At 42.1% G+C, this 15717-nt stretch overlaps 1 protein-coding gene across 3 annotated transcripts in view; it reads right to left on the bottom strand.

Moving 5' to 3' along the window:
* Positions 1 to 15717, bottom strand: part of RNF111 (ring finger protein 111) — a 79701-nt gene that overhangs the window by 15226 nt on the left and 48758 nt on the right. For all 3 annotated transcript variants that reach the window (XM_054042146.1, XM_054042144.1, XM_054042145.1), the window contains exons 9-10: positions 12804 to 12929; positions 11621 to 11747 (exon numbers count right to left, since the gene is read on the bottom strand). In XM_054042146.1, the coding sequence (XP_053898121.1) occupies positions 11621 to 11747; positions 12804 to 12929 (253 nt within the window). The remainder of the gene's footprint in view (positions 1 to 11620; positions 11748 to 12803; positions 12930 to 15717) is intronic.

The following is a 15717-nucleotide window of genomic DNA, read 5'->3' as shown; positions in this document are numbered from 1 at the left end:
ATTTTGAGCTGTTTGTCCCGCGTCCCAACCGATCTCTGGTCGGGACGCAATTTTTGTCCCGATATTTTGCCCCGCCGGGATCACTCGGCTTCCCCCCCCCTTTGGCTCGGCCAGCCAGTAGCACTTAGCCTTTTTTTTTTTTGCCCCCCCCTCCAGGGTCCCAATATTTTCTTCATCTCATCTGGTCACTCTAGGTGATTCTCAGGCCTTCAGTACAGTTTTCTGCCCCCAAGTTAAATTGGTTCAAGTGAAAACTATATCTGTGTTCTAAGCCCTTGCACAATTAGGACAATCAGTTGCACACCTTAAATATGATTCAGATATTCAAATTGTTTATGAAAAAACTACTCCTTGAAGAAAATTAAATTTAGGATTAGACTGATGACTAAAGGGGCATGAAGAGCATCCATATCCACTGTTTCCAGCTAGACACAGTCAGGAGTTTGCCAGGCTTACAAACTGTTCATAAAAGATCCTTCCTTCTGTGAAGGCTCACTCAATCAGGCAGGTGGTCAGTAGATGGGAAAACAGCACAGTGCTTCATTAAGGTAGGGGGTAGGTGGGAGGGGCAGTGAAGTGAGGGGGGGGAAATTTGGGATGTGCAGGGCTGTAGCAGCCAGAGAAAGAGGCGACTTTCCCCAGCTCCAGGGCTGCGGCTTTTGGGGAGAGACGGCCCTCCTTCCCAGCGTCAGCTCTGTGACTGCTATGCTGGGAGAGAAACCCCCCTCCTTCCAAGCCCCAGCTTGGGAGCTGCTGTGGTAAGGGAGAGAGGAAGAGGACCCCCTCCCCTCCTTTCCAGCCCCAGCTCGGGGGCTGCCGCAGCAGGGTAGAGAAGACATCCATCACATTAGAAAGGTAAGACTACTGATATTAAAATGAGTTGTGTACTTATTTGTAGGACAAAAATCATTATTAAGTATTTTTTCTATAAGGCTTTTATCCAAAGCGCTTTACAATAGTTACCTAACGGTACAAACAATATTTGGAAAAAGCATTAAGTGATCCGCCGAGACCCTCAGCAATTTTCAACTGGTCTGCGGGGGAAAAAAAAAAGTTTGAGAACCACTGTTCTAGAACTTGAGCCTGAGAGGCTACATTGCCTACCCCTCTATCAGCTGATATGTTCTAAGGAGAGACGTGCCTCTGCAAAGCCTTACAGATGAAAGAGCCCTGGAAAGGGCATCTTATCACCACCCCAGATGGGGCAGAATCCAAACCCGAGTCCAGGTCTCAGAGCTTAGAAGCAGATGAACCCCAAGAAATAGTGCAAGTTCCACGGAGATTCAACAAAGAGGAAGAATCAGAAAAGTAGGTGTAATAGGGGAGAGCAGAACCTGCCAAGAACTGCTGCTGCTGGCTGGGGGGAAAGTCACTAAGGCTATGTCTACGCTGGCAATTGAACAACAAAACTTTTGTCTTTCAGAGGTGTTAAAAAAACCAAAACCCTGCAAGACAAGTTTTGCCGCGACAAGTGCCAGTGCGAACAGCTCATTGTTGGCAGAAGAACTTTCACGCCGACAACGCAAAGGCTGCTCATTGGGGGTAGAAGTTTTTTGTCAGCAGGAGAGCCGACGAAGAGCAGCTACACTGCACGACTTTTTGCGGCACGGCTATGGCGACACAGCCATGTCACTAAAAGCTGTATAGTGTAGACATAGCCTAAAATGACCCTGTATCCCTCTCTATCAGTAAATGACCAGATACATCCATGGTGTCTCCTATTACTCAAATCTGGAGTGTGTGTAGTCAGGGGTATGGGGTGGAGAGGAATGTAGATTACTCAAGGCTTTTGAAGCCAGCCTTCAGTCATATTTGCATCTCAGAGCTGCTCTGCACTTCTGCCTTTGGAACTTCAAAATAGAGTTTGTGTCAAGTGGGTGCTTGGACTGGTGACATGAGAAACTGAATATGTAAGGCCAATTCCAATAGAAAAGCCTTCAACTGGTTCTCAGCCTTTCCTTGATTAGCACATAAGTGCATACAAATAGAGCAGGCCCAGGGAGGGTAGCGAAGGTCCCTCTCAGAGGCACTTGACCAAGATGGAAGACAGCTTGTCTCTGTACAAGAGGCACATTATTTGAATCCTGACTGCTTCAATGCCATCAGAGCCTAACAGGTGGTGTGGAACTAACCAGGACTGCAGGTACTACTTGGAATGAGGCAGTCTTTTTTAAATTGAAGCTTACCAACCTTAACTGTTAACACCGCTAAACAAAACAGGTAAAAAGCTCCTCAAGGTAAATACAGAAGATCCCAACATTGAAGTTCTTTATCACAGTAGATTAACAGAAACTGGGTGGGATCAAGGCCACAGTGCATATATTCTCAAATCTCAATGTTCAGATCCACTAGCAAGCATGCATGTGGTCCCAACAGAGACTGCTTTTAGAGAGAGTTTCTGCTTTCCATATAGAGTATCCTGCTGTTAATTGATTTATCTCATTAGACTGACCTCACACTTGGTAAAGCAACCCCATCCTCTCATGTATTTATACCTGCTCCTGTATTTTTCACTTCATGCATCTGATGAAGTGGATTCTAGCCCACGAAAGCTTATGCCCAAATAAATTTGTTAGTCTCTAAGGTGCCATAAGGACTCCACTGTTTTTGCTTTAGAGAAAGTTTCTGCTTTCCATATAGAGCATACCTACATACCACATGTGGGGATCTGTATTCGCAATCCTTTAAGGAGAAACAAAAAGTTGATTTCAGGCCAAAAATAAATGTTGTACTTTGAGGCAGTTCTTTTTGTGAAAATCAACCAGACCTATTACACATTCAGAACAGGCTGTCACCTAATGTAGCATACCATTAAGTGATTATGTTGGCAACTACAAACTGATGAGGGAAAACAGCAATATCTTTCAAAAGCAGCAGAATTCCCAAAGCAACTTGATAATTTCCATCAAGGCTCAGTGGCCTTCTAGCCCATTGCCATGCAGTGACGTTTAGTGCATGTAGAAGTACAATCCTTAAAGCATATTATGACCAAAATACATAAACAGGGAACTAAAATACAGTGAAAAAATCTACTCCCACAGTTTCTCTCTCACATCCTCTTTTCTTCATGCTAGTCTCTCCCATATCCATACATTCCTGAGCCTGCTTTTATTTACATATTATAAATTATGTACTTTATTTGAGCAGGGCCATAGCAAATTTGAGCAAAGAACAGTTTGATTCCGTAATCATAATTTCTGCTGTTTCCTGTAGAATCTTAGTGTTATTTTAAAAATTCCTACTTAACCTTTTCCAATGCAAAAATTACTTCTGTCTCTGCCCCATCCCATATCACTGAGATGAATGGGAACTTCAAAGCCAATCTGAATAATTTAAAATGTTTATTTGCAGCCAATATAATTTTCCCTTATACTCATTCTTTACCCTCCTCCCTGACTCCCATTTTGCCAAGATTGCCTTGTTGAACTAAGATTTGCTACTGTTACAAAGAGATTAAGGATTCCGCTACCCTTCATTTTTGACATTTTTTGCTTGCCCTTCCCAATCTTCCATCCCTTATTGCTCTTATAATATGGCAACCATAGCATTTCTTCATTGAAATCTCTACAAAGTGCTTATAAAATTCTTTGTTTGCACAAAACTGAAAATATGAAACAACAACACCTGAATAATTAATCAGTTGATTTGCCGAAGTCCCTACCCCAGTGAAGTCTCAAACCTTTCCCAGAGTGGATTTTCAAGAAAAGGTCAGGACAGATGGACAGGCCCCATTGCACAAACTGAAGATCAAACGCTACCTCTGTCTCTATATGTGGGGGAGTCAGTTCCAGAGATAAAAACTCTCTACTGAACAACATTCCTGCCAAACGCCCCTCAAAAATTTAGACCACATCTATATTAGAAAAAAATAGATGTCCCGTCTTGATATGGAGAGTATGTTTTTCATTTGTGTTCGCTCAAGTGAGTTTGATTTTCAATTGTGTTAAAACTCTCTCAATCCAAAAGTGCCTCTAAACATCTTGCTAACAAAAGGTGGGAAAATCCTTTTTCTTTCGCTAGACCCAGACAGCTACCACCACTATCTTTTTGTCTGGATTGGAATTTCAGCCCTCATCCAAAACCGAACGTAGATTAGACACAACAAAGAGTATATCACCTGGACCCAATTAAAGTTTTAGAGTTGACCGCTGTCAGAATTCTCCTGGCACTGCAGCCCGAACTACTTCACTACTTCTCCCTCAATGGCCTCAGATTAAACAGAAGGGTTGTAGAAACAAAACTTGTAGCACCCCACAAGAGAGATCTATAGGCAGAACAGCAGCAATCCAATGCTACCCTCTGAGGTAGCGGCAACTAGGAGGACTCACCACTTGAACAACATTATCCCTGCTAGAGCAGACAGCAATGTCCAAACCCTCCCTCCCCCCAACTTCATGCATACCATGCATCATTGTGGTTCATTATATGCACTGAATTCAAAGCATGATTACCACTACCAGGGCTCTAGACTTCTCCCTTCACATTCATCTGTCACAGGTCATCCTAACACTTTTGAGATTTAAAAACTCCATCCACGATGTTAACTTTACCAAGTAGTCTCCTATCTGCAGCAAGGTTCAAAGGACCCAAAACACCTCAGACCACCATAGTTTTTTTTATAGCAGTGTTGCTTAATCCTCAACCACCAAATGGTGACAGAAGGAGCACAGCTGCTTAAACTAATGCACAAGTATGCACTTTAAGGCAGGCTGCAAGCACTTTGTATATCACATTAGGACCCTCAAAAATACAAGCAATTAACATCTTATACCCCTTACTAAACCCTTCAACCCCATAAACTGTCCTACTGGAATTAGATCACAAAAAACCCACACACTTTTCTGTAATTAACCCCTGGCGCTTTTCCTTTAACTGCTTCTACAAGCTGATGGATGAAAGGTCATCTATGTGGAGAAAGGTCTTGCACCTTTTCTTTGTAGGTTCAGCAGGTATCTTTTACAAGCCTTGGGAGTGGAAACTACAGGGCAAGATTTATATGGTGCTGCTAAAGGTGGTGGAAAGAACAAGGAGCAATGGTCTCAAGTTGCAGTGGGGGAGGTCCAGGTTGGATATCAGGAAAAACTATTTCACTAGGAGGGTGGTGAAACACTGGAATGCGTTACCTAGGGAGGTGGTGGAGTCTCCTTCCTTGGAGGTTTTTAAGGCCCGGCTTGACAAAGCCCTGGCTGGGATGATTTAGCTGGGAATTGGTCCTGCTTTGAGCAGGGGGTTGGACTAGATGACCTCTTGAGGTCCCTTCCAACTCTGATATTCTATGATTCTATGATTCTATGAAATATTAGGTCATGTGACATTTTAGCTGGAGCCATAGACCTACAGGGTTTCACCTGTATATGTAAATGAATAATGAATATACAATAAGTTCATAAAATTTGTTAAAATTATAAATTCTATGCAGCATGTGATGAAAAGCTGAGGGTCTCTGGAATTCTAAAGGGTTAGGATGAGAGTTAAAGTTTGCCAGACCTCTCCCGCCGCTCCCCAAAATTTGTTAGTCTTGTAGTTATAAGCTGGAACAAAGATGCATAAAGAACATGAATCTTATTCCCTTTGACGCCTGAATAGATTACTGGACTATTACAGTAGACCTACACATTAGGAATCTATGCATTGAAAGTAACTGAAGTTATTCATGTATGTTACCTATGATCTGGCATAAAAAAAGGAGGAAAATATAATTGTTTTGTCCTATTGAAGATCATTAACCTAATTTAAAAATCACATGATAAAGAATTAGGATTTGTATAGATCACGAGTGGCCAAACGTGGCTTGTGAGCTACAGGCGCCTCTTTTACAGTTAAAGTGGGGTTTACAGAGCCCCACCCCCAATTCTCTGCCTACCAGCCTGGGAGGGAGCGCAGGAGGCAGCTCAGGGCTTCTGCCCTGCAGCACACTGGTGGGGTTAAGTGTTTCTGCTCTGTGGGGAGGGGGGTCTTGGGGCTTCAGCCCTGTGAGGCGTGCCTGCCAGGGCTTTGGGCTTCAGCAGAAGCAAGACTGAAGCCCCTATCCCCACCACCCCGCTGCAAGGCTGAAGCCCCAAGCCCTGTCAGGCGCACTCTGGCTCTTGAACGTCTGAAGATTGTCTCGTGCAGCTCGCAGGATCACTAAATTTGGCTACCCCAGTATAAATGATCCATGCAACACAGATTAAAAACTAATTAATGAATATATATATATATATATATATATACATACATATACACACACACACACACACACACACACATGAATAGACTGTGCAGTAACCAGTACATTGCTGAACATATTAAAATAAGGAATTATACATACTGCTCAAAAAATTAGGTTGCACTATTGACAGAACTAGTCATCTGTTACTTTCATACATTCCAACAAGTAACTGGTTCACCTCACAGTATGCTAACTGTGCATCAGTGCAATAGGAATCTTGATATGTCATCGAAGTACTGGAAGATTTTACCATGTTAGTTAACTAGCAAAGCCTTAAGCAATGTAAGAACAAGTTATAAAAGGGAAGAACTATTATTCCAAAAATTTGCAAGTTCTCTACTCACCCCTAGACTTTATTTTTTTATATACAGCAAGGGTGCCTAGGATACCCACTTTTAGATGATAAAAAAATCAAATCAATAAGTAAACAGATGTTTTAATTTAGCAAAACAAGGGAAATTTATGCTCCAACTTCAATATTTTTACCTCCCCATGCCACTGTTCTTATGCAACAGAAATTATGTGCTGTATCTCCATTTTAATGATGTCCCTTAAGAAATGGCTCACTTGACACCCAAAGTTATCTTGAAATACTGTATAGCCAAATGAAGAAGTTACTCACCTTGTGCAGTAACAATAGTTCTTCGAGACGTGTCCCCCTATGGGTGCTCCCCTGTAGGTGTGTCTGTGTCCCTGTGCTGCTGATGGGAGAACTTTGGTAGCAATCTGTCCTGCCCGTGCATACACTGCTCCCCGCCTGCCACAAGGCTAACCAGCATGCACAGGCATTCCCTCCTCAGTTCCTTCTCTACCGCAGAGTCAACTATTAGAACTCCAAAGTACAGAGGAGGAGGGTGGGTCGTGGAGCACCCATAGGGACACATATCTCGAAGAACAACCGTTACTGCACAAGGTGAGTAAAAACTTCTTTGAGTAGTATCCCTCTGGGTGTTCCACTGTAGGGAACTGCCAGGCAGTGCCCACCACTGGAGGTTGGGACTTCAAAGTAGAGTCTGATATGGATGATAGCACTGATTCTGGCATCTGCAACAGAATCCCCCAGGATGGCATAGTGTTCTGCACAGGTATGTGAAGATGTCCAGGTAGCTGCTCTGCAGATTTCCGATATAGGGATACCCTTGGAGAAGGCAATGGACAAGGAAACTGACCTCATAGAATGCATGTGTACTGAAGATGGGGGTGTTGCGTTACACAACTGGTAACAGAGTTTACAGTCCAAGACCCACTTAGAGAGCCTCGGAGCTAAAATCGTTGTACCTTTTGATCTATCGACAATGGAGAGGACGAGTCTCATATTTTCAGAAGGCTCTTGTCCTCTCCAAATAAAAGGCCAAGGCTTTCCTCATATCGAGCGTATGGAAGATGGCTTCTCTATTATCCTGCTGAGGTTTGGGATAGAAGGCTGGAAGATGAATGAGCGGAGATATATGCCTGATATGCATCGGTGGTCAGGAGTAGAGATGGGGAAGACTGAACAAATAGGATTCCCATACAGACGTTTACTGGGTCCTTCCACCAGTCCAAGCATTGCTTGACCCTGGTGGGCATTGATAGTCATTTATGTAAGTCTGTGTTTGGCCTGTAAATCAAACCAAACCGTGCCTGGAGGCGTCTCATGTATAGTCTACATAAGCAATAACCGATGTGCCCAAAGCGTGTGCCCCAGGAGCTGGAGGCAACGTTTAGCCAAAATTTGGGAGCTGGATTGTACTGTCTATCAGTGAGGAGAGACTGAGAAATGTGTGATGTGGGAGGAGCGCTTCCGCCTGAATGGAGTCAAGGTCGGCTCCTATGAATTCTAGCCTCTGTACTGGTGTTAATGTTGATTTTTGTTCATTGCTCAGTAGGCCCAGATTCTGAAACAGGTCCAGTGTGGTCTGAGTGACTCGCTGGGCCTCTGCAAAGGACCATGCCCTGAGAAGGCAATCATCCAGGTAAGGATAAATCATGATGCTTTGAGAGTGTAAGTGGGCTGCCACTACTGAGAGGACCTTGGAGAATACTCTGGGGGCCGAAGAGAGGCCGAAAGGGAGTACTCCATATTGGTAGTGGTCTTGACCTAGCATGAACCTGAGGTAATGTCTGTGGCTCGGTACGATCAAGTTGTGAAAAATAAGCATCATGGAGGTCAACGGCTGAGAACCAGTCTCCTTTTTCTAACGCTGGAACGATGGTAGATAACGTAACCATCTTTAACTTCTCAGCCTCGATAAACTTGCTGAGTGTTCTGAGGTCCAGTATGGGTCTCCAACCCCCCCCCTTTTTTTTTTTCAGGAAGTATCAGACGTAGAAGTGTCTGCTCCTTAGAGGTGTGGGCACTGGATCTATGGCTCTTGTGCTGAAGAGGTGGTTTATCTCCTGTTTTAGCAGGCGCTTGTGAAAAGGATCCCTGAAGAGGGACAGGGAAAGGGGTATGGGAAGGGGGAGGGAGGAAAAATGGATGCAGTGTTTATCCCGGATGATCTCCAACACCCATTTGCCAGAGGTTATCCATTCCCAGGTGCTGTGGAACAGGGTGAGCCAATCTCCGAAGGGACAGGTGGGGTTTTCTAGCATGAAATTAGGTGAGTGTTCTACAGACACCTCAACCAACCCGTCAAAACTGTCTCTTCAAGGTGGAGGACTGAAAGGAAGTTTGCTGAGATCCCGACATCTTTTGTATGGAGAACCTGGGCTTCTTCCTCAGATTCATATGATCTCTGTGCATATTGCGATGGATACTGGGATGAGTACGGAGATGAATATTGTGAGCAAAACTTGAATGGTGGCTGCGGGCTGTACTTTCTTTAATACCCAGGTGTATGGATACTGAGTGATCGAAGAGTGGCCCTTGAATCTTTTATCATGTGGAGGGAGGCATCAGTCTGTTCAGCAAATAATTCTGTCCCCCTCAAAGGGGAGGTCCTCCACCGTTGTTTGGACCTCCTTGCGGAAGCTGGAGAGAGGAAACCACGAGGCCCATCTCATCACAATGGCAGTATAAATAGAATGTGCCACCGTGTCAGCTGCATCAAGTGCAGATTGGAGAGACTTTTTGCCACCAGTTGGCCCTCATTAATCAAGGTTTTAAATTGGTCCTTGTAAGAATAGGGGAGTTGTTCAATAAAAGAACTAAACGTCACATAGTTCTGATACTCATAGTTAGCCCACAAGGCTTGATTGTTTGCCACGCTGAATTGAAGGGTAGCTGAGGAATAGTCCTTCCTGCCAAACAAGTCCAGGTGCTTTCAGTCCCGTGATCGAATTGGGAGTCAGGTGTGAGAACAGGAATTCCATGTCCTTTGCTGGCACATAATATTTCTTGTCCGCCCTCTTACAAGTTGGTGCGGGGGTCTGCCATATCGTGTCGGCAGGGTCCAGTAGATCCTCATTAATAGGGAAGGCTGCTCTGGAGGAGGTGGAGGAGTGTAGAATGTCCACCAGCTTGTGATGACTCAGACACCTCTTGTAAAGGTATTTGGAGTCCCTCTGCCACCCTCTATGCCAAACCCTGGAACAGTTTAAAGTCGTCCTCCACTGATGGCAGAGGGGGCATCACTGTCTCATCTGGTGACAATGATGAGAAGGGGGCTGGAGAAGTGACTTCCTCCTCAACTTTGGCCTCTGGTTCCTCCCTTCCCTGGTTGGGGAGCTGAGGCCCTCGAGACAGCAGCTGAAGAAGAGTACTTTCTTGGCTGCTGATAGACCATACTAGTAGTGATGGAGACCTGTTAGAATCATAGAATCTCAGGGTTGGAAGGGACCTCAGGAGGTCATCTAGTCCAACCCCCTGCCCCTTCGGGCCTGCCAGTACAGCCATTATGATGGTAAGGGAACCGGTGGTTGGTACCACGGTTGCCCAAACCAGGGAGGCTGCACGTCAGAGGGTTGGTATGCCTGGTGTCCATAGTGAAACTGGGCTCCATATCTTGAGCGAGAAGAGCATTAGTAAGCTAGGTCTTGGTCAATTTCTGACTCTGACGACGAAAGGGGTGATGCATGGCAGGAGGTTGTTGGTGAGACAAGGGGTCTGGGTGAACTTATTACCGGGGCCCCAGTAATGAGCACAGAAGAAACTGGTGCGTCAGACCCCAAAAAATTCATTGTGCACCAGAAATCTGTTGGTGCAGAGGGCATCACTACTGGTGGAGCCTGTCGGTGCAGAGAGGCTTGTACTGACAGCATTGGAAACGCCGACCTGATAGCAAGCTCTGTTGGTGCCTGGCATATCATTGGCGGTACCAATGTTGATGACTGTACCAACAGTCTTCCCTGGAGTGAATCTTCTATGTTTCTCATCCTCCTGAGGTACCGATGCTTCTTTGCCTGTGCCCATTGGGTCTTTAGGCATTCCGACTTGCCCTCTCGGTTCAAAAACATGCGTGTCCTGGGTATCAGATTTAGATAGTCTGTATAATTGGTACCAATGGCACTGAAGCTAAGTCAAGAATCGTTTTCAGCTCAATCAGGGATTGCTATGGGGACTCACGGACCTTTTCTTAGAGGTCTTATGCGAGTGGCTAGCAGGCATGTCTCTGAACTCACCCCCTTTGAGGTGGACAGTTGCAGTGAGGGCTCCCATCGGGACTCCAGAGGTTGAACAGCTAATTCCATAAGTAGGAGTTTGAGCCTCAGTTCCCTGTCCTTCCTAGATCTTGGCTTCAGTTGCTAGCACAAGTCCATCAGTGACTGGAATAGATTCTTTGCAACTGAGGCAATTTTTGAAGCCCTGAAAGCTGGGCATACCCTTATCCAGGAGCATCCCCCCTTCAGGGGGTCCACAGAAGACAAAAAAAAAATTTTTTTTCCAAGGCAATGGCCAAAATAAAATGTAAATGAAGCAAAGAAAGTAGCCTCATGGCAGGCAGGGAGCAGTGCATGCGTAGGCGGGATGACAGCTATAAAAGTTCTCCGATTAGCAGCGCAGTGGAGCGCCCATAGGGACACTACTCGAAGAAGAACTAAGATTTAACTCCTACTGTGCTGCAAGGTAAGCTATAAAATAAGCATCAATACTAATTCTCACATGCTGCTTAGAAAGTTAAGTACTGTGACACCAGTTACAGTAAGATCTGAACTTTAAAATCAGATGCAGAGGGTCAATGCATTATTATGCAAGAGACAATTTCATTCAGATGTCTTCTATTTACAAGGCTGAAGTTAGAAATGTTACTGTCCTAAATGTATTTTATTCAATTAATGCAAGTCTGATCTAGCTTCCCATTTAGTATCAATACATAAGTCAATTAAATAGATTTTTCTTCATTTGTTCAGTTGAACCACCATTTGTAAAATTCTATACATATCCAATTTAAATGTAACAAACCTTGTACAAAAGAGGAGAAATTCTTTAAGAAGTCACGGGTAATGATTAGCTACCATATGAGTTTCCACAAATTATCTCCTTACCATTAAAGGAAGAGCCCCTATTTGTAAGTGATGAAGTCGAGGAGGTGCATGGTAGTGTGCCAAATGAGGGTGCAATGGGCCCGGCGGATAAGTAGCTGCAGCCACTCCAGCTTCAATTCCCAGTTCCCTGCCACATAAGCAAAATTAAACATTTTAACCTAGTTACTTTTTGCCCTCTAGCTATATCTCTACTGTTTTGGAAATTTATATCATGGCTTCTAAAACACACGCATAAAGGACATTTTAAATAAAAGATTAATTACTTTAAAATAAATACTTTCCATTAAATCAGTTCTGTAATCCCATCATTGGTTCAAATAATGTGTTTGGGACTAAGCAATTGGTTTAAAAATTAAATAAAAAAAACAAAAAAAAACCCAAAACACAACAACAAATACCAGTACAGACTTAACTCAGAAATCATGTGTTATGCACAACTACTCTATTACTGATTTGGAATCCTGTGTTTTCATACAATAAGTCCTCTGCAGGTCACCATTCCATTAATCACTGCGGTTACAGGAAGTTGCCCAATGGATTTGATCTATTATCTTAGATCAAGGTAGCAAAGTTCTAGAATTTCCAGAGCTATCTAGCCACTGTAAACCACAGGTTACTAGGAGTGGAAATCCATTTTAACAACACAACAGAAAAACCGAAAAAACAGAAAAGTTACAGGTTTAATAGTTTATGAGTAGACCAAGCTCAGAAGTTAAAGTTCAGTTAAAGTCTACTGTTTTACTACATAACAGATGCAAATGTTTTTAAATAAAAATTCAGTCACAGATAAAGAGGAAAGGTAAATTAGCTTATATCTCAAAAGGTCTCAACTTTTAACTTCAAAAGAATGTTTTGTATAAATTCCTTTTTGCCAATACACAAGAGTTGAGCTCCTTTTATTTGCAATAACTGGTACCAAAACAGTTCAACTGTATAAGCACTTTTAAAAAATGGTAGATATTTGCTGGCATTTGTAAAAGCAAACAGGAAATGTTTAAATTGGCCAGTAGCAAAAAATGGCACTTTAACACATTTTATCCTGCACATGCACTTGGCAGTTTGTTAAATTAAATCACAAACAACATTATCAATGTATTCTCAGGATGAAAGGTCATATAACAAATGCCAATAAATGGGCACCTACCAAGGCATAGGACACTAACGAGGAATTAAGAGTACTGACCAGGCAGACCTCTCTGGAGCTTGTCGAGGATGTGAGGACATTGTCTGAGGCACGTGGATATGGTGCCCATGACCATAGTTGGGATGCATTCGGTGAGGATGTGGAGGAGGCCGTTCATGTGCACGTCTAAGAGTTAAAATACAAGACAGCACCAGTTCAAGCTACAACGATTCAACCTTTATCTGGCAAACGTGACTACAGAAAAATAGCTAAATCTTCAACATGAGGTTAAACACTTGCCAATCTAAAATCCAGTTTCATCATTACATGTCAAGATCCAGAAACATTCGCAACTGAAAGTCATCCATATTCGTAATCTGCAGCTTCCTGGTAGATTAAAGTACTTAAGTATTCACATGAAGTAATACTTCTGTTTTCTAGGTTAAAAGGCAGCAATTTCTGATACTTCCAAAGGAGTCATGAAAAATTTTTAAAAAACTTTAAAAGCTTGGAAGCGTACAACTCTATAGGGGAAGTAGCAGCTATAAGTTTACTCTTCACTTAATTTTTCTGTCAGTTTAGAAACTTGCATTTCCCAAAAGCAGAACATGGGGTGAATGGCTTCATGTCCAAGCAACCACTTGTAGCATTCTCTTGCCAGATGGTGCTTTTTGCAGGTGGCTTAGCTATTGGTAGCTGCTTTACTGCATAAATCTCTAGCAAAGATGACTTTCCCCAAGAAGGCTACCACCAACCTGTAATTTATCCTGTCAGGAATTGAAAGTTTTCTGCGCTACTATAGAAGAATGACATAAGAAAACTGCCTGGTCAATAGCCAAATCAGTAAGTAACAGTGTACTTAACTAAAAGTTCTATTCTCAACCTTCTCACATCAGAGTGCCACAATGAGACTTTAGCACAACTCTTTGGTTCTTGCTAAAGGAATTGTGACAATAGGCAGAGAAATTGCTCCTTAAAAAACAAAAAAGTTAACACAGCTTTATAATGACTCCCAGAACGTCTCCTTATGCTAGTGATCAAAAGTCATTTGTGAGAGAGAAACAGCCTATGAGAATACAGACTTTACACAGTATAAACTTGAAAAAAATCTTGTATTTTAAATAGAGCTGTCGATTAATCGCAGTTAACTCACATAATTAACTCAAAAAAATTATTCACGATTAATCGCAGTTTTAATCTTACTGCTAAACAACAGAATACCAATTGAAATTTAATAAATATTTTTGGATTTTTTATGTATTTTCAAATATATTGATTTCAGTTGCAACACAGAATACGAAGTGTACAGTGCTCACTTTATATTATTTTTTATTACAAATATTTGCACTGTAAAAGTTATAAACAAAAGAAATAGCATTTTTCAGTTCACGTCATACAAGTACTATAGTGTGATCTCTTTATCGTGAAAGTGCAACTTCCAAATGTAGATTTTTTTTGTTACATAATTGCACTCAAAAACAAAACAACGTAAAACTTTAGAGCCTAAAAGTCCACCCAGTCCTACTTCTTGTTCACCCAATCGCTAAGACAAACAAGTTTGTTAACATTTACAGGAGATAATGCTGCCCGCTTCTTATTTACTTCACCTCCAAGTGATAACAGACATTCGCATGGCACTTTTGTAGCAGGCATTGCAAGATATTTACGTACCAGATATGTTAAATATTCGTATGCCCCTTCATGCTTCAACCACCATTCCAGAGAACACGCTTCCACGCTAATGATGCTCGTTAAAAAAAAATCATGCACTAATGAAATTTGTAAATGAATTCCTTGGGGGAGAACTATGTCTCCTGCTCTGTTTTACCTGCATTCTGTCATATATTTCATGTTATAGCAGTCTTGGATGATGACCCAGCACATGTTGTTCATTTCAAGAACTCTTTCACTGCAAATTTGACAAAACGCAAAGAAGGTACCCATGTGAGATTTCTAAAGAAAGCTACAGCATTCAACCCAAGGTTTAAGAATCTGAAGTGCCTTCCAAAATCTGAGAGGGAAGAGGCGTGAAGCATGTTTTCAGAAGTCTTAAAAGAGCAACACGCTGATGCGGAAACTCCAGAACCCGAACCACCAAAAAAAAAAAAAAAAATAGAATGTGCCACCTTCTGCTGGTGGCATCTGACTCAGATGATGAAATTAAACAGGCATTGGTCCACACTGCTTTGGATCGTTGTTGAGCAGAACTCGTCATCAGCATGGATACATGTCCTCTGGAATGTTGGATGAAGCATAAAGGGGCATCTGAATCTTTAGGGTATCTGGCACGTAAATATCTTGTGACATCAGCTACAACAGTGTTATGTGAACACCTGTTCTCACTTTCAGGTTATGTTGTAAACAAGAGCTGGCAAACTGTAAATGTAAACAAACTTATTTGTCTGAGCAATCGGCTGAACAAGAAGTAGGACTTGTAGGCTCTAAAGTTTTACATTGTTTTATTTTTGAATGCAGTTTTTTTGGGTACATAATTCTACATTTGTAAGTTCAACTTTCATATCAAAAGATTGCACTATAGTACTTGTATTAGGTGAACTGAAAAATACTATTTCTTTTGTTTTTTACAGTGCAAATATTTAGAATAAAAAATAAATATAAAGTGAGCATTGTACACTTATATTTGAAAATGCAGACATCCAAAAATATTTAAATAAATAGTATTTTATTAACATAATTAATTTAATTGCTTGACAGCCCTAATTTTAAATAAAAGTTTCACCTTGAGAGATTTTAAAGTAACTTCAGTCTATCAAGATTACATTTTACAACAAACTGTTTGACCTATCAGCCTAGTTTCAAATATCAATCTTGAATTAAAGATGCAGTTTCCTAGCTGGGAGCAAAATGAAACATTGGAACAGCTTAGTGGGGAGGTGGTGGACTCAGCATCGCTCAGAGTTTAAAATAAGATTAGATATCTTTTTTTAAAAGATATGGTTTAATCCAGCTTCTG

This window comes from Malaclemys terrapin, chromosome 10, assembly GCF_027887155.1.
Source record: "Malaclemys terrapin pileata isolate rMalTer1 chromosome 10, rMalTer1.hap1, whole genome shotgun sequence".
In the NCBI taxonomy this organism is placed as follows: domain Eukaryota; kingdom Metazoa; phylum Chordata; order Testudines; family Emydidae; genus Malaclemys; species Malaclemys terrapin.
Note: the sequence above shows the minus strand (reverse complement) of the source record. Positions and strands in the feature narration are given on the sequence as shown.